Below are 23,276 nucleotides of genomic sequence, written 5' to 3' on the forward strand. Positions count from 1 at the left end.
TACTTCTCATGATGAAAATGCTGAAGTCTGCCAGTTGAAATTGTTTTTCCTTTAAACCCAGCTCAACTATCACCTTGTCTCCTATTATCTCTCCTAACTTTTATAGTATCTCTTTGTCAGGAACCTCCTTTTATTAATAATAATAATATTATTACAATATTATAATTAATATTAATACCCAGCCTATAGTTAAAATATAAATTCCTCAAAGGCAGAGACTTATGTGTTACATGTCTTTGTGTCTTCCTTGATCCCTCAGGAAGTGATTTCCACATAGTAGGAACTCAATATCTAACTGAAATGAAACATATTTCAACAACTTCATAATTAAATATATTTGAGTAAGCTACATTGGGTTGTCGTATCTCACTGGACTCTTAGAGCATGATTTGGGCCCCAAATAGACCTGAGAAAGGAGAAAGGTAAAAAGATCGAATGCCCCTTGTCGCAGTGAGATTGTCTCCCTCTTCAACCTGAGCTTACTGGGAGTGTGGTGATGTCATAGTTGTTGGCCTCTGTCATGCTAGCTGTAAACAGGGGAGGGGGAGGTCATCAGGGTGGAGATTTCTTTGAAATGCCTTTTCAACTGAAGACTCCTTTGCAGTAAGATGTGCAATGTGAGCTCGGGTTAACTTGAAAGGTGGAAAGATGACTGCATTAATAGGCAGTGGAAGTGGGCTCTTTGGGCCCCAGTGGCCCTTTGATGACATCCCAAAAGCTGTAACCAGGTAAGGAAGGCTGGTGAGAAAGAAGGCTGTTGGTATTGAAAGACCCTGAGTGTGTTAGAAGGACTGGCTTTATTACATTATCTTAAGCCTCAGATACTTCTCAGACATGTGTGGTTTTCACCTAGCAGAATATAAACTCTTTGAGGTAGAGATTCTTCCATTTTTGTTGTCGTATCCAAGCACTGAACACACCGGCTGACATATGGCAGGCTCCCAGTGGATACTTGTTGAATTGAAGTGAATTGGATTTCTCTTTAAGTTCAAGTAATCTGTCCCATGAGAAAATAATGAGTTGGGAAAAAAATCAACAAACCCTTTTATTAGAAGTTACTTAAAACATCACATATATACACACACATACACATACACAGATCATGTCTATGTCTATACCAAAAGAAATTAATTTCACCTCACTAGACATAATAAGTTGTTTTTTCTTGAATGGTACATCCTTTTTGTCTTTTGTGACACTATCAAATCTTCACTTTCCAATCACCTAATTGCTCTCAATTTTCTCATAGTACATAACATCTCTAGGGCTGCTAAGTGGCACCACAGTGCCTAAAGAACCAGACTTCTTCCTGAGATCAAATCCAGCTTTAGATACTTAGTATCTTTGTGACATTGGGCATGTCATTTTGCCTCAGTTTCCTTATCTATAAAATAATCTGGAGAAGGAAATACCAAACCACTATAGTATCTCTGTCAAGAAAACCCCTCCTGGCTCAGACACAACTGAGAGCAACAATATAACATCTCTAAATGGATCTCTAAATATTTTCAGTTTCTAACCCTGGGAGATTATCTAGTCATGGCTTTCAAGTCTCTTTCACCAGCTAACCCCATCCTATTTGTATGTTCTGATATTCTATTTTCCCATTTCTTTTCCTACCTACTACTCACATTTTCCCAACTACATTAACCACCCCCTTTGTATTTTGGTTTTCTCTTCCAATATCTTAAATTTGAACCAAACTGCCCAAAGGGCACAGAATAAGGTCTTTCATCTTCTTTAAGGAAGGAGGAGCTTACTCCTATCCTTTAAATCACAGCACAAGTTTCCCAAAGTAACACTAAGCAGCCTTCAGTCATTGGTACAATTCTTAATTCTCTCTCCCTCGGCTGTTCTTGAATTAGTGTATTTATATACATTTAGGCTGATTGCATGTTTGTGATTTAAGTTTCCTGGAGCTGGAATTGGGGTGAGTCTAATTTTTATTAAATATCCCAAAGCACCTAAGGCTACCAATAACCTGCAACCAGTGAATATGTACTGACTTGCTTAACTGAGTCATTGAGATCAAAGAAATGGGGAGATTAAATGAGTCCAATTCTGAGGCTACTGATGAATTATAGCTTAATTTCATTGTAAAGTACTAAAGGACAGGAACTAAGCCTGTTTTAACTTACTTGGCTTTTGTGCCCAATATTCATGTGGTTATTTACAAAATACTATTTGATTATGAATCCATAAAAACATTCCCATAATAAAGAAGAAAGTTTACCCACCCTTTCTGCCAGTTCCATTTCAGAGATGCCATTCTTCTCTCTCTGCCATCAATCTACACAAAATTTCTCCCTCTCCCCTACTCCCTTCATCTCCCCCATGCTCTCTCACAATTCTCTCTCTCTCTTTCTCTCTCTCTCTCTCTCTCTTTCTCTCTTATTTTCTCTCTGTGTCCCCTTTCTGTCACTTGTTTCTTTGTATGTGTCTCTGTCTCTTGTCTGTGTTTCTATCTGTCACCTCTCCTTTTCTCTGTCTTTGGCTAGCTGTCTTTGTCTCTCTGTTCTGTGTGTGTGTGTGTGTGTGTGTGTGTGTGTGTATCCCTATCTTTCTGTAACTTGTTTTTTTGTATGTGTTTCTCTTGTCTGTTTTTCTGTCTCTGTCTCTCCCCCTCTTTCCCTTTCTCTATCTCTCTCTGGCTGGCTATCTCTGTCTCTGTATATCTCTGTCTCAGTCTCTCTCTCTCTCTCTCTCTCTCTCTCTCTCTCTCTCTCTCTCTCTCTCTCTCTCCCCCCTTCTGTGTCTCTGTCTCTATCTCTGTCTTTCTCTCTTTTTCTCTTTCATCCTTCTTCCTGCTCCCCCCCCAGTCCTACTGTTTGTCTCTCTCTTCTTCTCCCTCTCCCTTCCAAATCTCAGCTAATTTTGTTAATTTCCCCAAAGAAAAAGTACTGTCATTGTCCAAAAATGCCTTTAAAGTCCCCTACAATTTAGATCCATGTTGCCAATATATTTCACACTTCTACTTTATACACTCAGTTCTCTAGCCAAACTGAATAACTAGTTATTCCCAAATCTCACTTGTCTCCCTCTGGCTTCCTGAATCCCTCGTTTTGTTCCCTTTTTTGAATACTGAGATTTTTTTTTTTTTCTGTCCTGTGATATTTCTCCTTTTTCCCCATGGTCCTTCAGATATGATCAACAGGAATCTTACAAATACATCAGCCAATTCTTTCAATACCTGAAAATCTAGTTCATTAACACCAGATACTTTGGATTTGTCAAGCTCAGATATCTTCCTTTTCTCAAGCATAAGCTTCCACTTAGCAATTTTTGTCTTGCTATTTCCAGTGCAAAGTTTATTCTCTTTGACTGAAAAAATATTGCAAAACAAAAATCTAACAAATCTGCCGTTTTCTTTCTTTGTCAGTTATTGTCATTTAATCCAATTCAAGGAAAAGTCCTACATCTTTTAAAACTTTTGAAAGTTTTTTTTTTTTAAGAATGTTATCATTATCGCATGACTTGTTATATTTGTCCATTCTGCATCTGTTTATGCAAGTCTCAAGTTTCTCTGAAAATCGTCCACTTGCCATTTTTAGGGCATAGCAGTACTCCATTATATCCATATATAATAATTTTATTCATGTTTATTTGTTGGATTAGTTTCCAGTTCTTTCTTAAAAATAAAAGAACTGTAATAAATGTTGTGTGTATAGGATTGCTTTATCTCTTTCATCCTTTGTGGTATAGGCATAGTAATAATGACTTTTAGGAAATAGTTCCAAATTAATTTCTGTAAGGCTAGATAAAATTAAAACTTCACAGATACTATGTTTCTAAACCTCTAAAAGCTTCTCCAACAATAATTATTTTCCTTTTTTTGTCATTTTTGCCTATCTGATGGGTTGGAGATAGATTTTCATAGTTACTTTAATTTGAATTTATAGTGACTTCAGGAATTTCTTTTTCAGGTAGCCATTGATAGCTTGGATTTTTTTTTTTTTTTTTGAAAACTGATTCTTATTGAAAATGAGTTTTGTTCTTAGGAATTTCAATCAATTCCTTAAATATCTTGAATATGAGATCTATATCAGAGAAACTTGCTTCAAAGATTTGTGCTGAGTTCATTTGTTTTCCTTTTGATCCTAACTACATTACCTTTGTTGTACAAAAACTTTAAAATTTTCTGTAATCAAAATTGTCTACATTTTCTTTTGAAGTTTTCTTTGCCTTGGTCATGATCTCTCCCCCAACACACAGATCTAACAGTAAATTTCTTCTTTAATTCTTTTAGTTTGTTATGAAATCGTATGAATAAACCATATATTCGTTTTGAGCTTAACTTGGTGTAATGTCTAAGTCATGTATTCATTTGGAGGTTATCTTGGTTACACAGTGTAAGATGTTGGTCAATGTCTAATTTTTGCCAAATATTTCAGATTTTTCCATCATTTTTTTCTTCTTTCAAATGGTGAATCCTTTCTCCAGTATCTTGGATTTATCAATCTCTGTGGTATTGGGTCCATTTGTTTTCATATCTTGTGTGTGTATAAGCTGTTACACCAATCAATATTAAGTGTCTATTTTGTGTCTCCTCCTTTTTAAACCTACATCATATAATTTTGATGATTACCAATTTGTACTTTAATTCCATCTTGAGGGAAGAGGAAAAGTTTTCCCTTGTAATCTTATGTATTTTGTTTAATACAATGTTTAATGCTACATTCCTTATCTTCCTACTTTTTTTTTTTTTTATTTCTCCAGGTAAATTATTGTTTGTCTAGGTTTCACATCACAGGTTTTTATTTTTTTTTCCCCCTTCCTTATCATCCTCACTTAATGCTCCTCCCTCTGATGTTGGAATTGGTTTTTGATTGGATTTTTTTTTTTTTTTTGCTTATGTATATTCCCTCAGCTGTCCCACATTATCTCTTAAACACCTCTTCCTAGTTTCTACCTATTTCCCCATTAAATTTAATTTATTTCTGTCCAATATTCTGTGTATGTGTGCATGTGAATGTTTTCAATTTTCCTTTGTCCAGTTCACATGAAAATGATATTTATGGGAAGGTATTCTACCAACCCCATTTCCTCTATGTTTATGTACACATATATGAATACATTCCTTACTCTTTTTTCTTTCTTTGCTACTGTATCTGAACTTCAAATTTTCTATGCAATTCTATTTTCCCCCTTCAGGAATACTTAGAATTTCTCTATTTTATTAAAAACTCAACCCACTACCCCACTCCATCCTTAACTGACCTTAGAATTATACTCAGTTTTCCTATATCATTTACCTTCTTGAATATTATATTTAAAGTTCTCTGCTTGTTTAAAAATTTTGTTTGGTCATTTTTCAGTAGTATTAAATTCTTCATGACCCCATTTGGGGTTTTCTTGGCATAGATGCCAAAGTGGCTTACCATTTTCTTCTTCAGTTCATTTTAGATAAGGTAACTGGGACAAAAAGGGTTAAAAGGTTTGCTTGAGCATTGGTCAGTTAGACCTCCTTCTGTTAGGGACCCTCAACCCACTTTTTAGGTAGTGCAATAATTCTTATATTATCTCTCCTGGATTTATTTTCTGGGTTAGTTGTCTTTCCAAGTAAGTATTTTACATTTTCTTTTTTTTTTTTTTTCATTTTTTGGTTTTGTTTAACTGATTCTTGAAGTCTCATTGAGTCATTCACTTTGTTCAATTATAATTTTTAGTGAATTATTGTATTCATTTAGCTTTTTTATCTCCTTTTGCATTTGGCCAATTGAACTTTTAAATGAGGTGTTTTGTTCATTGGATTTTTTTTTCCATTCACAAATCCTGTTTTTCAACGAATTGGTTTCTTTTCCAAATCTATTTTGTAAGGAGTTATTTGCTTTTTCCATTTCATCAAATCTATTTTGTAAGGAGTTGTATGATTTTTCCATTTCACTAACTATTTTTAAGGAGTTTTCTTCAGATAATTTCTGTGTTTTGTTTTCAAACTCTCTTGCAAAGTTCTAATTTCCTTTCCCCATTTTTCTTCTAACTTTCTTTTAAGATCTTTTAAATATTCTTTCAAGAAAGCCTAGTGATTTAGGGACCAATTCATATCACCCTTTGGGGCTTCATCTGGAGACAATTTGCCTTTGTTATCCTCCCATTTGAAACCTTAGGGTTTGAGGTTTGTTCTCTGTCTCCATAAAAGCTATCTATGGTCAGAGTTCTTTTTGCTTTTTTGCTCATTTTTTAAAAAGTTAAAGTGTGCTCTTAGGGCAAAGGGGAGAGTGTTCCAAGGTTCCTTTGCAGATGACAGTGACTTTTTGCTGCCCTGGGCATGTGCTGCTGACTTCCTTCCGACACTGGGTAGATGTGGCCGAGTCCTGTGTTATTCTGGGGTTCAGAGGCTCACTATTTATTTTTTGTATTTGCATTGGAGGTCTCACAACTAACTGCTGATTCACTGGCTTTTGAACCAGGAGAGTAGCCAGTCTCCTGGTAGATTCCCCAATCTGAGGAAGCCATATTTCCCTGGGTCCCTGGACTGTGCCTGATCTTGGTTGCCTCCTCCCATGCCTGATTGAAACCTTTTGTAAAGTTCTTCCAAAATATCTTCTGCTGGAAATTTGTTACTCTCCAAATATTTGTGAGTTTTGTCACTTCAAAATCAGTTCAGAAGCTTGATCTGCTGTTGATCTGAGAATGCCATGAAGAGCTCAGATTAATGTCATGACCCAGTTTCTCCAATTGTCCTATTTAGTTATTCTGCCTCAGGTTATAACCTTTCCCTCTTAAATGGTTGATGAGATAAAGGTTTTATATCTTTAGGTTATAGACATTCCTTCTTAATGTTTGACAGGATAAAGGTTTATCCATTTTAGATGTCATTAGAATATCAGTAACCTCCCCCCATTAGGTTATCCCCATCCAGGTACTTCCCCCATTGAGGGGATCTTGTTATCCCATAAAAGGCTTGCCCTCTGAGTACTTCGGGGCTGGATTCTCTGAGATGATAGTCTCATCCAGCCCTGGGACCAAGATCCCTCTGGTCCCAATATCTCTCTCCATTTAATAAACTATTGAATTGGTCTCTAACCTCTGTCTTGCTCAGTTTCTTCAGCATTACAAGATGAAGACCTGTCTATTCTTTACCAACTTGGCTCTGTCCTCTCAACCCATTTTTCAAAAGATTTCTTCAACAAATTAAAATAGTGGAGAAATGAGGTCATCTTGAATGGTGGGTGTGGTTGGCCGAGAGAAACTGAAGCTTTGATAAAATTGTTCCCTGGGGCAACTCTGATAGAGATCAATTTAGTTCCAAATCTAGTCAGAAATCCCTGACTTAAATCAAATCCCTGAGACTAAATTTTCTCTTTAAATCTATCTATGGCCCATTCTATATTTGCTGCCTTCCTTTGGACCAACCCACCATGGCATTCTGCCTTTCCCCTTACCCTTCTCCCATGCCACGTGGTGTCTCTCCTAATCCCCTTGTGTCATATATCTCTCCTCTGAGACTCCATTTCTCTTTCAGAGTACTAAATCCCTTTTAGGATTTAGCCTGCCAGCTATGGATATATCCCAAAATCATGAGTTGTTCCCTTTCTCCTGGGTAACTGTTAAGTTCCACTAAGGAACTTGTCTTTTCCAACATTAAATTATTAAAACCTCTTTCTATACTCCCCCAACTCTTATGTGTCTCTTCCTTTTGTCTGTAACCCCTTCTAATAAACCTACCTTTTGCCAATAAACAAACGAATAAAAGACTTGCTGAGAATCACACAACTAGTAAGAAATCTTCCTGACTTCAAACTGGGCTCTTAATCCACTTTGCAATTTGTCTGCTAAATCATCTGAGATACTAATTGTAGCTCTTTAATTCTTATATTCTTTATTTCTGGCTACTTGAAATGTCCTTTCTTTTAACTAGAAGCTCTGGATTTTGGTTACAATATTCCTTGTAGTTTTCATTTTGAAAAAAAAATTCCCATAGGTTACCAGTGAATTATTTAAACTAACTCTCTGTCTTCTAATTCTAAGAGATATGGGAAGTTTTAAGTTATTTGATATCTTTTAAGGATATATAATTAGGTAATCCATTGGTTTTTACATGTTTCCTCTTTAATCCATTTTCCTACTTTGTTTTTGCTATCAGATACCTAACATATTCTTCTATCTTTTTAGTCTTATGACTTTGTTTTCATATTTTTGTCTCATGGAATCATAAGCTTCTATTTTTATCCATTCTAAATTTGGCAAGTTTATTGTTTAGGCAAGTTTATTGTTTAGGCAAGATTTTATTCTTTGTGCAACCTGTTAATTCTCTTACCAATTCTTTCCAACATATCTCTCATTTCTTTTCCAAATTTTTCCTCTAGCTCTCTCATTTCACCAGTTAAAATTGTGTTTAACCCTTTAAAAAAATTCCTACTTCATCTCTTAATTCCTCTTGGATAGTACTTCCCTTTTCCACTCTCAATAAATTAGTAAATCAACACTTAATAAGCACCTATATTATTTGTCAAGTGTGCTAAGACTAGGGATATAAAAAGGAAAAAGAAAATCTAGTCTCAACTTTTTGGAACGTACAACATAATGGGAGAAGATAATACACACACAGTAAAGCTAAAAGGTGAGGGAGAGAGGGAGGAAGGAAAGGAAAGCTGCTTTCCTTTGGGAAGGGAAGTAATGGGATATGATGAAAAAAGTCCATAGTGGTGCAACCAGAAGAAAGATGAAGAGATGGATAGCTTGAAAATCTTCCTTAAAATGGAAGTTCTCTACTTTCCTTTCAGAAGAATCCCAGAGTACACAGTACTGATTAGGTATGAGTATTAAGGCTGATTTGATCTTGCAGATTACTGTGAACACTATGAAGAATCCATTTTTGATGATAATATAGCACTTATACCTAGTGCTTTAAAGTTTGCAAAGTGCATTATAAATCATAATTTTACTATTGCAACAATCTCTGATGGTAGACACCATTATTATTCCTATTATATAGATGAGGAAACTGAGGCAGGCAGAGGTTAAGTAACTTTCCTAATCAAATAAGTCCTCTCTGTTCCTTACACAATGGAACTCTACCTTTTACGTATGTCTTAGTATTGGCCTTGCCCCATTCCTAGTTTGTTTGTTTTTTTATCTGTCTCATGGAGTTCTTCTCTTCCTTTAAGATTTATTTCAGGCTACATCTTCTGTAGGAAGCATTTCCTTATTATAACTTGTAATATTCTCCCTCCCAAAGGACCTTATATTTAACAATGTTCGTTGTGTGTATATAAATTTATGTATTAAATTTATATATAATATATATAAATATATATAAATATATATATATATATATATATATATGTGTGTGTGTGTGTGTGTGTGTGTGTGTGTGTGTGTGTTCCTAGGTATCTGTTGTCCTCCCATTTGAATGTAATCTTATTTTACACAGAGATTATTTTATTCTTTGTACTTTTGTATACTTATGTTTTGCCTAACAATTCTTTTGTTTATTCTTTATTATGAGCAAAGAATAACAAGCAGATTCTTAACAAATTTCCAATTTATTGATATTAAGTTGGCAAATAGCTGCTTCAATATCCTTATGCAGAGAATCACCAACTACTATTATTCTTTATTTCTTTTTCAGACCCTTATTCCATCCTCTTAAACTTTTAAACTTTGATTACATGTCTGCCCTTCCCTTTCCTTCACATAACAATATTCTATTCCCCAACATCCAATAAAGAGTCAATTCCCTCTACTTCAAATCACCCATTTCCCCAGAAAAACTCCACTTCTAGTTCCTGTAAAAGTATATCATTCCCAGGGCAGCTAATTGGTACAGTGGATAGCACTAGTCTTGGAGTCAGGAAAATCTAAATTTAACTATAGCCTTAGATGCAATATATTTTAGCTGTGTGGTGCTGGGCAGTTCACTTAATCCCAACTTTAAAAAAAAAATTAATTCATTCTTCCCAATAACCTGATGTATAGGGAGGTATTCTTTTAAGTCCTTTCACCTTTTCGGGGGAGGGGCAAGTTGGGAGGAAGGGAGGGAGGGTTAAAAAAGAGTGAGGGAGAGTGGATAGTAGGTGTGGGGAAGTGGAGAATTAGTCTAAATTTGGGTCATAGATAACAGTCACTATGGTAGAAAAATAAATATTGTGCTCCTAAAAAAAGTTAACAATTCCTTCTCCTCTCCATGCTGGTTGACTTCTCATGTTATTAATTTTTTTTAGATATTTGTCTTTATCTGGTTAAAACTTTTATAGTCAATTATGATCTCTTAATAACTTGGTAATGTCATTGAACTTTTTAGGCTAACTAAAAAGTCCTCTGCTATTATTTACCCACCCTCTCAGGCTTGAATTGCCTCTCAGTCAAGATTGAGCTCTCAAGCTATGCCTCTGGTGTTGTAGCTAATGTTAAATATCCCTTTGCTCAACTGGCAATGGTAGAAAACTTCAGGGAGGTGTATGTTAAGAAAGAGGAATGAAAACAGGAGGATCCACTCACCCAGTCAATATGTTGTGAGGATTTTTTATTCAATTAATATAGTATTTACTGATTGTCTGCTTTGTGACATTAGACCAGATGCTATAGGAAATACTGAAGGTAGTATCTAAGGTTATAATCTAGTGGAGACAGAAAAATCAACAGAGATGAAAAAAATAAATATTTCTAGTAGAAAGGAGTACTGGCTTTGCAGTCTAGAATACCTGAGTTTGAGTCCTGGCTTTATTGTTTAGCTCTTTTTGCCTCCTTTTTTATTCTCAGGGCTAAGAATTTTGAAGGTCTACTTTCCATGGATAAATTTCATAGATGAAAATAAATCATAGAGAGGTTAAATTGCTCACCCCAGATAACAAAGGTATTAATTGGCAGGGATGAGATTTGAATCTGGGACCTCTGATTTCAAACTTAAAGCTTTTTTGACTCTACTACACTGCTTGTTATCAGATGAATTTTCCTTATCTCAAACAAAATGAGCCTAGACTAGGTGAATTCATTACCCTTATGATATGGCAAGGAAGGAAGGAAGAAGGAAAGGAGGGAAAAAGAGAAGGAAGGAAGAAAGGAAGGAAGGGAGGGAGGGAGGGAGGAAATAAATATAGAGGATGAATTGAAAGATGGGGCAAGGATATCATTTAGCAGGCCAATAGCAATAGTGCAGGTGAGGAGCGAGGAGAGTGTCATTGTTGCAAGAAATTTTGAGAAGTTGGAAATGATTTTTCCAAAGTTAAAATAATAGCATTTATCAACTTATGGTTTATAAAAAGCTCATATACATTTTCCCATTTGATCCTCACGACAGTCCAGCTAAGTAAATGTTATTAATGACTTGCTCAAGGTAAATAGTTACTAAGTGTCTGAGGCAGGCTTATTAATTACCCACATCTCTGCACCACCCAAGTTGCCAAGCATCGGAAGCCAGCTCTTCCCACCCCAGCCCATTGCTCTTTGTCTTGCTTTTAATATTTATTTGCCTGAAAGCTACACCCCTTTTCATAATTAAAACTGAGCGATTTCACATCAGGCCCAGACTTGGATTTCTCAGGTCATCGTTGCTGCTTTCTGTACACTGTCTCCCGAGTGGAAGTATAATTCTTAGTGGATTTCATGCTATTTATAATAGCTTAAACTAAACTAAGTCAAAATTTGGGTCCCCCTCTTTTAAAGGTTATCCCTTGCAAGTCGTTGAGCAAACTTAAGATCCTCTCCAATTCTGTATCCCTAGTGATTCCACAAGGTGCAATCTAGAAATACGGGCCTGCTTTCCCCAATGCTAAATATGAAGTACTGGTTCTAGTCTTTGCCCATCAGAAAACTGGTGCCCCCAGTTCCTTTTCTTTCCTCTAGGTGGCGGTACCCCAGGGAGACTGCCGTCCCACTCAAATCAGTCCCAGGGTGCATTGAAAACTGTCTCTTACAGGAAGCGTCAGGTAAATCTCGGAGCTCACTGAGCCTGCGCGGGCTGATGTGAAAGGGAGGAGCGCAAGCGCGACAAGGGCGGAGCCAGCTTCGGCGACTCCGGGCTCGCCCAGGGCCTGCTGGTGTTTGGGGCTCCGGGGCTGGGGGAGGAGCCGGCGCCCTCACCGTGGTAACCGCTGCGTCGCCGCCGCCTCCGCCGCCCCTCCCTACCCGGTTCTGCCCGCCTCGGGCCTGTCATCACCTTCGAGGGGGGTGTGTGTGGAACGCGTTCTCCCTCGCGGCTGCCCCCGGAAATACCGTGCCGGCCTCCCGCGGAGACCCGCCCCAGGCCCTGCCACCGCCGTCGCTGCCGCCATGCAGGGCGAAGATGCCCGATACCTCAAGAGGTGATGAGGCCCCGCCCCCGGGGGGGATGCTCCTGACAGGCCGGGCCTGGCTCGGGGCGCGAGGGCGGGAGGGGAGAAAGAAAAGGAAGAAGGGGCTGGGGGAGACCCAGGCCTGCGTTCGTTCCGCCCTGCTCTGGCCATCCCTAGCCTGCCCTATAAAGCCCAGCCTGCCTTATCCATCTCTGTTCTGCTCAACCCAGCTCTGCACTGCTCAGCCTTTGCTCTTTCCGTTCATACCTCTGCCTTGCTGTTTCCCATCCTTGCCCTGCTCAGCCCTGCCTTGTCCACCTCTGTCCTGGCCACTCCCGCTCTGCTCAGCCCCTGCCTAGTAGGCTCCCTTTCTTTGGACCCTATTCCTGAAAGGGGTTAAAATGCACCCAATGGCTGCCTACATCGAAATGAGGAAAGTTGACCAAAAGAAGAATCCTGTCCTGTGCACTTTCTTCAGCTTGGAGCCCTAGGACCGTGGGCGAGGTGGGGGGGAGGGGAACCTTGCTACCTTGTGTCTTGAGTCTGCTCTCCTGCCCTGGCCCAGGGCCCTTTCTACCATTGACCATTTCTGTCTCCCCTTGATCATCTGTCATCTTATTTAATTGTATGTCACCATCCAACAGCCCTCCCCTTCAGACATTCATCCCACAGATCTTCCATGATCTCTAGTATCTGAATTACTGAATTCTTAAATGTATGAGACAAAGTATCATAGAGTGGAAAAGGCTATCTTTGAGATCATCTGTGCCAGTGAATTACAAGTGAGCAGAAGCCCAGGAGGATTAACTGATTCAAAGCTTAAGGGACAAATATAAAAAGAAAATTTGAACCAGTGTAACATTTCATTTAAAAACAAAAAGACATGACAAGTGCAAGATGGAGGAAGAAGATATATATATGGTCCATAGTCCATAATTTTTGAAAAATTTGTGGATTTTAGTGATTATCAAAATATGATAGAATATTTTAGAGACCAGATTAATAGAAACACTGTGAAATACAGAATTTCTGCTCTACTTTGCTGTGATCAGCCACTATTGAGAATATTGTGTTAAATTTTGTGAACCACATTTTAGAAATGTTATTGAACTGAGGCATTTCCATTACTTATTTCCATTTCAGTGGAAAGAACTGAGAATATTTCACCTGAAAAAAGACTGAGAGGTTTGAGGAGGGATAGTAGCCATCATCAAGGGTTTAGAGGGAGCCAATTAGATTTGTCTCTTGGCTGTGTTACTCTTGGCTGTGTTACAGATGGAAAAACTGGAAGATGGAGATTGCAAAGAGGTAAATGTAAAGAAAAGAAAGGCTATTTTAACAATTAGAAATAGTTAAAAAAGGGAAATGAGTTGTGCCTTTAGAAGATAGTGGGTCTGTCATCCTTGGGGGTTCATAAAAGGATTTTGGAAAAACTTTTGTCAGGGTTATTGTAGAAGAACTCAAGTGAAGCTTGGAGACTAGATAGTTACTGAGATCTCTTGCACTTACATTAAAAAAAATTATTCTGTTAAAAAAAATCCCATAACTGTTGGGATCATTTGTTAACTAGTTCTTTGATATCTGAGAGCTAATCATACATCTGTGGTCAAAAAGATTTTCCTTTTTCTTTAAAAAATTTCCCCCTGAGGCAGTTGGAGTTAAGTGACTTGCCCAGGGTCACCGCAGCTAGGAAGGGGTAAAGTCTGAGCCCTGTTCTAAACTCAGGTCCTCCTGACTTCAGAGCCAGTGCTCTATCCAGTGCCACCTAGCTGCCCCAAAAAGATTCTTTTCAACAAACCAAGAAGTAGCATGATGAAAGGGCAAGAAATTTGGATTTGACTCCTAGGCTCTTCTGTTGACCAGCTGTGTGATATTACTTAGGTCATTTAATCTCATTGGATCTCAGTATACTATCTATAAAATAAAATGAGTAATATTTGTCCTTACTAATGGAAATTTGAGGACCTGGTGAAAACACTTTTAAAAGTATCTTGCGATATAAACTTAATATGATATTTTATTAAAATTGTTATGCATTTGGGGAGCCTATATGTTATTGTTATTTTTTTCTATATTGTCCACTAGGGCTTAAAAGATTTTCTTTGAAAAAAGTAAAAATAAATACATTCTAAGGGACAGATTCTAAGGGACAGAGAGGTGGCACAGTGGATAAAGCATCAGCCCTGAATTCAGGAGGACCTGAGTTCAAATGTGGTCTCAGATACTTAACACTTCCTAGCTGTGTGACCCTGGGCAAGTCACTTAGCCCCAATTGCATCAGCAAGAAAAGAGTAAATTAATAAACTAAATGAGTTTTATTATTGTGAAATTGAAATATATTTCTAAGAATGGCATGCTTTTCTCTTTTATTTCTGAATTTTAAACTAGTATTTAGTTAAATCTTTATCTTGCTTATAATGATGCTACTAATTCAGAACAATTATATATCAGCATCCATCTTCAAACTCTGCTTGGAGAAGAGGGCGCAAAATAATAGGGTACCTACTTATATGGTACTTTAAAGTTTGCAAAATCCTTTACAGATATCATCTCATTTTATCCTCATAACTATCCTCGTAGGAAATAGAGGTGCTATTATTCCCATTTTACAATCAAAGAAGTTGGACTAAATAAAAATTAAGGTGACTTGGCCAAGGTCACACCAGCTAATAAGTATCTGTATCATAATTTGAGTTAAGGTTAGGAAGACTCTTCCCATCTCTAGGTCCAAGGCTTTAAGTACTGTACCATCTAGATAGGCAAAAAACTGTGTCTACATTTCCTGCTCTCAAATGAGCTCATAGTGGAATGAGAGACACAGCATACAAACAATTATGTACAAACAAGATATATACAGAATAGCAATGGAAAGGCTTGTTACAGAAGGTGAGATTTTGGCTGAAACTTGAAGTTGCTAAGGGAGCAGGAGGTGGAAACAGGGAGGGAGAGCTTTAAAAAGGCAAAGGGGATAGCCGGATAGCCAATGGAAATACAGAGTCTGTCTGGTGGTGGAGGGTCTTGTTTGTGAAACTGCAGGGAAGCCAATGTCTTTGGATCCAGAGTTCTTGGAGGGGGAATGAGATATTAAAAGACTGAAAATATATAAAGGAGCCAGTTGTTAAGGAATTTAAAAAATAAACCAAGGATTTTTAAAATTTTATCCTGGAGAATAGTAGGGAACCACTGAAGTTCTTCGATGAGTAGCATGACATGGTTGGAACTTTGCTTCAGGAAAATTGACTTGATAGCTAAATGGACAAGGGACTGGAGTGGGGGAAGAGACCTCAGGTGAGGAGACTAACGTGAAGAACCAGCTGCAAAAGTCCAGATGTGAGATAGTGAAAGTCTGCAGAAGAGCTGTGGCAGGGTCAGAGGAGAAAAGCAGTCAGGTACTAAAGGGCAAATCTACAGGATTAGATAGAGGCAGGAGGGGGGGGGAGGAAGGGTGACTGGGAAGATAGCACATGACTGTAACAGGGAAGTCAGAAGGATTGAAGAAGGAAAAAATCACTTTTAATATTTTGACTTTGAGATGTCTGTGGAACATCCAATTCAAGAAGTTCATTGGGCAAAGGGAAATGCAAGATGGGATCTGGAAAAAAGGTTAAAGCAGATAAATAGATAATAGCTAGCATTTATATATCACTTATATATTATATATATCATATGTATATATATATATGCAAAGTGTTTTACAAATATTGTCTTTTTTTTGCTCACAACTACTCTAGGAAATAGGTGCTAGTATTATTTCCATTTCCAGATGAGGAAGCTGAGGCAAATAGGTTAAGTAACTTGCTCAGAGTATCTGAAGTTGGATTTGAAATCAGAGCTTCTTGACTCCAGGTCCAGTGCTATATCCATCTATGGTGATAACCATCATCCTAGAGGTGATAATTGAATCTATGGGAGCTAAGGAAATCACCTAGAGAGGTAATATATAGAGAAAAGAGAAAGAGGTTCAGAAATAAGCTTTGGGGGAGGACACCCATTTTAACAGGAATGACTCAAAGGGAGATCCAGCAGTGAACATAGAAGACAGTGACAAAAAGAGGGTGACCAACAGAATCAGAAACTAGAGAGGCATGTGGGAACAGGAATGAGAAAAGCTGGCTGGCTTGGCCATTTATTGCAAAGATTAATTCCTTTACAAGATCATTGATGACCGTGTAGAAAGAGATGTTTCAGTTAATGCTGAGTTCAGAAGCCAGACTGCAGAGTGAAGAGTCCTTAGAAGGTTAGACAGCAAGCATTCATAAAGCAGATACAAGTTCTGGGGCTTCAAAGCTCCAGCGTGGTGAGTGCTCGGGGGCGCGCGCACACACACACACTCACTCACACACTTTTTCCCTCAAGTGCTCACAGTCCATTGGGAGGGGGGCAACATATAAAAAATCCTGGAGAGCCAAATAAATACAAGATATACTCTATGCTTGGAATTCTCTACTTCCTTCTCTCCATCTCATGACTTCCTGATCTTTCTTCACATCTCAGCGAAAGTCTCAACGTTCAGCATGAAACCTTTCCATATATTTCTTAATCCTTATACCTTTCCTCTTTGACTCCAATTTATTCTCTATGTGTGTGTATGTATATTCACAAACCCATATATATGTGTGTGTGTGTGTGTGTGTGTGTGTGTGTGTGGTATATATTCATATTTATATTGTTTGTACATAGTTCAGTGCCTGGGACAGAGTTGTTGTTTAATATTCATTGATTTGGTTTATCTAAAATTGACTTGGTTTATCTGAAAATTTGCTTCAAATGCTGTCTATCCCTATATCCAAATTACCGATAAAAATATTAAACAGTAAATTGTAATGTCTGGGCTAGCTTTCTGGAGGGCCTTGGGACTAGCCTTGGTCTCAGCAGAATAATCACCATGACAATAGTCAGGAATAGAGTCCAAAGTCTTTATTGTCTCCTTCAGTCTCCCAGTCTCAATCAATCTCCCCCATAATGCTGGAGGCAGGAGAGCCACCACTAGGATAGTCAAATATAGAATGTCTATCTCATCAATTCCACTGAGTTAACACCTTGTTTCAAGTATACTTCTCCAGAGTTCCAGCTCTCTATAATAAATGGCTCAGCATAGATTCTTGAACATTTTCCTGGAGACCCCATGTCAAGTTGACATTGAATCATAAAGGACTAATCTTTGAATTTGCCCATTTAACTAGCTCTAAATCTTTCCAATTATTGTCTACCTTGCATCCCTGATTTTATTTTTTCCCCAGGAATAGTGTCAGGTGGTTTGTGGTAGTAGTTAAAGCAGAGCTCTTGGAGTCAGGGAGATCTGACTTTTAATCTACCCAATTACTAATTATTTGACCATGGACATGTCATTCAACTTCTTTTAGCCTCAATTTCTTCCTCTACAAAAAAAGGGGTAAGACAGTATTCATCTCACAGGGTTATGAGGGATCAAATAAGATAACATATAAAAATGCTTTGCAGAGACTCTATTAAATATTACTTATCTCTTTAAAAAGCCTAGGCAATTAGATCTATAACATCCTTTTCTTACATAAATTTAGTAATCTTTCCAAAAAAGGAAATAAAGTTGGTCTGGCGTGATGGGTACCTGATGCTCTTCCTGATCACATGAATATGCCTTCTTAATATACAATTTGAACTTATCCAGTCTTTCTTCTTCCTGCTCCCCTTTTGTTTATCCTATTTCTTTTGAATAAGGTTTACCTATAAGAGTAATCTAAATGGTTTCTCCTACTTTAGATAATATAGATAATAGCTAACATTTTAAGCTTTAAGGTTATAGTACATTTATCTCATTTGATCCTCATAAGGAATTCTGTGAAGTCTTAGAGTTATTTTTATTTTACAGATGAAAAGGGAGCTCAGAGAAATTAAATGACCTGTCTTAACCTCTTCCAACCTTACCACTTTTTCTTACACTTTAGTTTCCCTTCACATATTTAAATTCACTGACATTGGCTTCCTTCCCTAGTTTCTCAAACAAGATACTTCAGTCCCTACTCAGCTTTATCACCAGATAAACCCTACTCCTGAAATGTTCCCCTTCCCTGTCTCTATGACTTACTTGCTTCCTTCAGATTTCAGCTTAAGGTTTTACCTTTTATTAAAAACAAAACAACAATAACAACAACAACTAAAAGCCCAAAACACTTATCCTGATCTTTCTTAAAGCGAATGTCTTCTCTCTGTGATTATTTCCAAATTGTCCTGTATATAGCTTATTTGTACATAGTTTTATGCATGTTGTCTTATCTCCAGTTTTTCCTGTATACAGCTTATTTGTACATAGTTTTTTGCATGTTGTCTTATCTCCAGTTTGTCCTGTATACAGCTTATTTGTATGTAGTTTTCTGCATATTGTCTTATCTCCAGTTTGTCCTGTATATAGCTTATTTGTACATAGTTTTTTGCATGTTGTCTTATCTCCAGTTTGTCCTGTATATAGCTTATTTGTACATAGTTTTCTGCATGTTGTCTTATCTCCAATTTGTCCGGTATATGGCTTTGTTTGTACATAGTTTTTTGCATGTTGTCTCCTCCATTAGATTGTGAGCTCCTACCAGCCATTGCCCATTTTTGCCTTTTTTCTGTATCCCCAGTGCCATGTGATGGACACATAGTAAGCACTTAAAATGCCTGGTAACTTGACTATGTTCTAACTACTGGGAAGGATCATAGATTGGCATGCCTTAGCTCTATCCAGTTGTTTTTCTCCACTGTGTCATGCTATTCCCCAACAAGCATTTTGATAGCTACAAGACAGATTGTATTTTCTTAATGCAGGAGAATGATTCTAAGTGGAGAGAATGTGCTCAAAGACACAAGTAAGTGTGCATGTAGCTAGCATATTGGGTGAATAGTTGATGTTCTGTTTGACTTGGATAAGGAAGAGTGAGTAATGGAGAAAGCATAGGAGATGAAGCTGAAATTCTTTAATATTAGTAAGGGATCTGTCAAAAACAGACTGGCAAGTCTGCTCATAGGTTGCGTTACGATTTCAGAAGTTCATTGTTCATAGCATTTTATCTCTAATATGATTTGCTTTATTTATTCCTTTTTTACATATTTACTCCTTCCTTACATATAGGGATAATTTCATTATTATATGGAGGTCTTTATTCATGACAACATCCTACCCTTTAATTCTTAATCATGCTAGCTGTCAAAAGTCATTTTCTAAAGAAGTAGTTATTTATTTCAGGGACAAGTAGGGATTAACTTGATTTCTAGTCTTTTGTAGTCTTTGTAGTCTTTTATCATTCACATTCTTAGATCATTCTTAGATTAGACAAAACTTGGTGATTGCTAATTTAGTCTTATGAAAAAGGCTCAAGTTTAAGACTTGTGATAAATGGTCTTTTGTTCTCCTAAAATCTTGTGGTTGAATTTTGGCATTCTAAAATCATTTTCAAGATTAGAAGGGAAACAATAAACTGGGAAAACATTTTTACAATCAAAGGTTCTGATAAAGGCCTCATTTCCAAAATATACAGAGAATTGACTCTAATTTATAAGAAGTCAAACCATTCTCCAATTGATAAGTGGTCAAAGGATATAAACAGACAATTCTCAGACAAAGAAATTGAAACTATTTATAGACATATGAAAATATGCTCCAAATCATTATTAACCAGAGAAATGCAAATTAAGACAACTCTGAGATACCACTACACACCTGTCAGATTGGCTAGAATGACGGAAAGATAATGTGGAATGTTGGAGGGGATGTGGGAAAACAGGGACACTGATACATTGTTGGTGAAATTGTGAACACATCTAGCCATTCTGGAGGGCAATTTGGAACTATGCTCAAAAAGTTATCAAACTGTGCATACCCTTTGATCCAGCAGTGTTTCTATTGGGCTTATACCCCAAAGAGATACTAAAGAAGGAAAAGGGACCTGTATGTGCCAAAATGTTTGTGGCAGCCCTGTTTGTAGTGGCTAGAAGCTGGAAAATGAAAGGATGCCCATCAATTGGACAATGGTTAAGTAAAATGTGGTATATGAATGCTATGGAATATTATTGTTCTGTAAGAAATGACCAGCAGGATGAATACAGAGAGGACTGGCGAGACTTACATGAACTGATGCTAAGTGAAATGAGCAGAACCAGGAGATCATTATATACCTCAACAACAATACTGTTTGAGGATGTATTCTGATGGAAGTGGAGCTCTTCGATAAAGAGAGCTAATTCAGTTTCAATTGATCAAAGATGGACAGAAGCAGCTACACCCAAAGAAAGAACACTAGGAAATGAATATAAACTGCTTGCATTTTAGTTTTTCTTCCCGGGTTATTTATACCTTCTGAATTCAGTTCTCCCTGTGCAACAAGAGAACTGTTCGGTTCTGCACACATATATTGTATCTAGGATATACTGCAACCCATTCAACATGTAAAGGACTCTTGCCATCTGGGGGAAGGGGTGGAGGGAGGGAGGGGAAAAATCGGAACAGAAGTGAATGCAAGGGATAATGCTGTAAAAAATTACCCTGGCATGGGTTCTATCAATAAAAAGTTATTAAAAAAAATTTTTTTTAAGATTTCTGATTGTCAAACCCCAAAAGAGGAGCTTAGTGGTATACTCTATTTCTCTCCTTAGATATTTGAAAGGAAATGAGTGGAAGGAAGGTAATGATGTCATTGCCATTCATTCTTGATGTATTTTCTGCCATTGTATAATATAAATATATATAAAATTATGTATATATAAATAAAAATATATGAATATAAAGAAGAGGTTACTAATTTAGTAGTAATAAAAGTGTATTTGAGGATGAAGGGGATAATACAAAGAAGTTGGGATGATTTCTATGAAAGTCCTCTACACATACAATTTTATGTCATCCTAATTTGATTACTTAATTTTCAGAGTTGCTTATTTATTTGTTTTCCAGCTGTTCTCTCTTTCATTCTAATAAATTTATCTGTACATAGATGGCACTGGAAAAAGTGCAAGATTTACATACACACATGATAAATCAACTGAATTTTTTTTTTTTTTGGTTTGTTTTCATTGTCATCTTTGAAGATTTGAATTGTTTTGATAAGGAATGTGATGTAACTATCTTTTGTAAAATTCAAAGGATCCATTTTCAGATCATAAAATTGTGGGTTAGATGGCAGTCATTCAAAGTTCCGAAATTCCAGCAAACTGTGAAATTGGATGAAAAGACCCTTGACAATGGAATATGGTCTTTATTTTAGGAATGAATGCTTCTCCTTTCATAAAATTTATGCATGTTGCAGGACCATATAGTTCAGACCTAGATTCACTTTTTAAAAAATATTTAGAATGCTATAAGTAGGATGGGGAATGAACTTGTGATTTCTTTGGAATTGGGAATATGAAAGCTGTGAGGGTGGTAATAAGCAATGAGTTGTACCATAGTATATAATGAAGAAAATAAGTCAGAGATTTAGCTTCATCTTTCAAATATAAATTTTTAACTGATGCTTTAACAGGTTCATGGAAATCATGTGAAATAATTGAATATGTTCCAAACATCTTAAAATGTGTGAAATAGCATGCATTTTGTAAAAATGACAGTTTATAGAGAATGGTGTATGTAACACATCACATAAATTGGCATTTACTGTGCTGTTGGAGAGCTAGAAAAGTGAGAAGTGTTTCAGAATGTGTAGAAAGAAAGTTAGGTCTATAAGCCAATGAGTAAAGAAGTTCTATGCCTCTGAATCCTGGTACACAGCTTCAGAGACTAAAACTGATTACTGCTAAGAATTACTATTATTTTGGATATAGAGAGATAAATTGGCTTCCTATTTATTTTCTGCATTTGAAGGGCTAGTGTTGAATATAATCACTTGCTTCAACTTTATAGCTGTGATTTCACTGCATTTATTACCAGATTTTTAAAAAATAATTGCTAACAGACGGAAATTTATCCTGTGATAGCATCTACTGAAAGGGGACTCATAGGAAGGTACTGGGTGTAGAGTCCGAAATATATAGGTTCATATCTCACCTCAGATACTTACTGGGCAAAACTTTTAACCTCTGTGCACTTTAATTCCCTGAAGAAAGAAATGGCAGGCCATTCCAGTTTCTTTTGCAAGCAAATATCATGAATATATGTTCTGTGAGGTCACAAAGAGTCTCAGACATGGCTAAATCAACTGAACACCTCGCCCCCACCTCCAGTAGCATCCACAAAAATTCATATGTAACAAAAGGAAAGAGGGACATGATTATGCCTTAATGACAAGTGGAATTTTAATAGAGACTTAAGTTAACCTCTTGCTCATAAATTGCTTAATTTTTTTCTTAGACCAAAAGTTTTTATGCCACTAAAATTTAGATATCACAGTGCAATATGTTCTGTTGTTTTGAGGTGGTTGGTTTTAAGAACAAATTATATGTGAATAGAGATATGTGTATATATATTTCATCATTTTCATCATATTGATTAAAATGGTTTCCCAGGAATAATGTAATCCCAGCAACATCTAGTGCTGCATAAATGCTAGACATTTAGTAAGGAGTAGTTTGTGTGTTGGTATTTTAACAGTATGATTATTTTAAGGCTTTGGAATTAAGTTATGGGGTTTTGGAGATCAATTCTCTTACTGTGTACTTAACCTCAGATTAGTAAAGTCTGTGGGGAAGGTATTGTTGATATTTTATAAATTTTAACCTAAAAAACTTGCCCCTTAGAGTTGAAGTTTTTCTTAATCACCATTAGAGCTACTGTGACAGATGCATTGAAGAAATCTGTTCAAAGCCCTACAGATTTGTGACAAAACTAGGGAAAGTCTAAGATGTTCTATCTTTTAAACCAAATTTTTTTTTATTTGCTTATAAGGGGTTCATTTGCTTTGGCACCCATTTGTTAATGGTATATGGTACAATGACAAGAGATTCATGAATCTTTTAGGCAACTAAGGGTAACAAAACTATGGCATGTTTCTTGACTCCAAATATTTAATGTGGCAACTTGTTGCTTTAAATAGTATTGTCAGTACACCATTTTAATATCATAGACTTTAATATCATTTATGGCTGCATGTGAGCATCTCATTTTTAATTTTTCAGAGA

General features: G+C 36.8%; 1 protein-coding gene across 4 annotated transcripts in view; it reads left to right on the top strand.

Annotated features, from left to right (window-relative positions):
- Positions 1 to 583: 583 nt before the first annotated feature.
- The window catches only part of KIFAP3 (kinesin associated protein 3), a 217,352-nt gene continuing 194,659 nt past the window's right edge, over positions 584 to 23,276 (top strand). Inside the window, exon 1 of one of the 4 annotated variants that reach the window (XM_051998975.1) lies at positions 584 to 728. In XM_051998975.1, coding sequence (XP_051854935.1) covers positions 649 to 728 — 80 coding nt within the window. In that variant the 5' untranslated portion in view covers positions 584 to 648. Of the gene's footprint in view, positions 729 to 11,931; positions 12,246 to 23,276 lie in introns of those variants that run through there. The other 3 variants (XM_051998973.1, XM_051998971.1, XM_051998972.1) reach the window with 3 other exon arrangements.

This window comes from Antechinus flavipes, chromosome 4, assembly GCF_016432865.1.
Source record: "Antechinus flavipes isolate AdamAnt ecotype Samford, QLD, Australia chromosome 4, AdamAnt_v2, whole genome shotgun sequence".
Classification (NCBI taxonomy): Eukaryota; Metazoa; Chordata; class Mammalia; order Dasyuromorphia; family Dasyuridae; genus Antechinus; species Antechinus flavipes.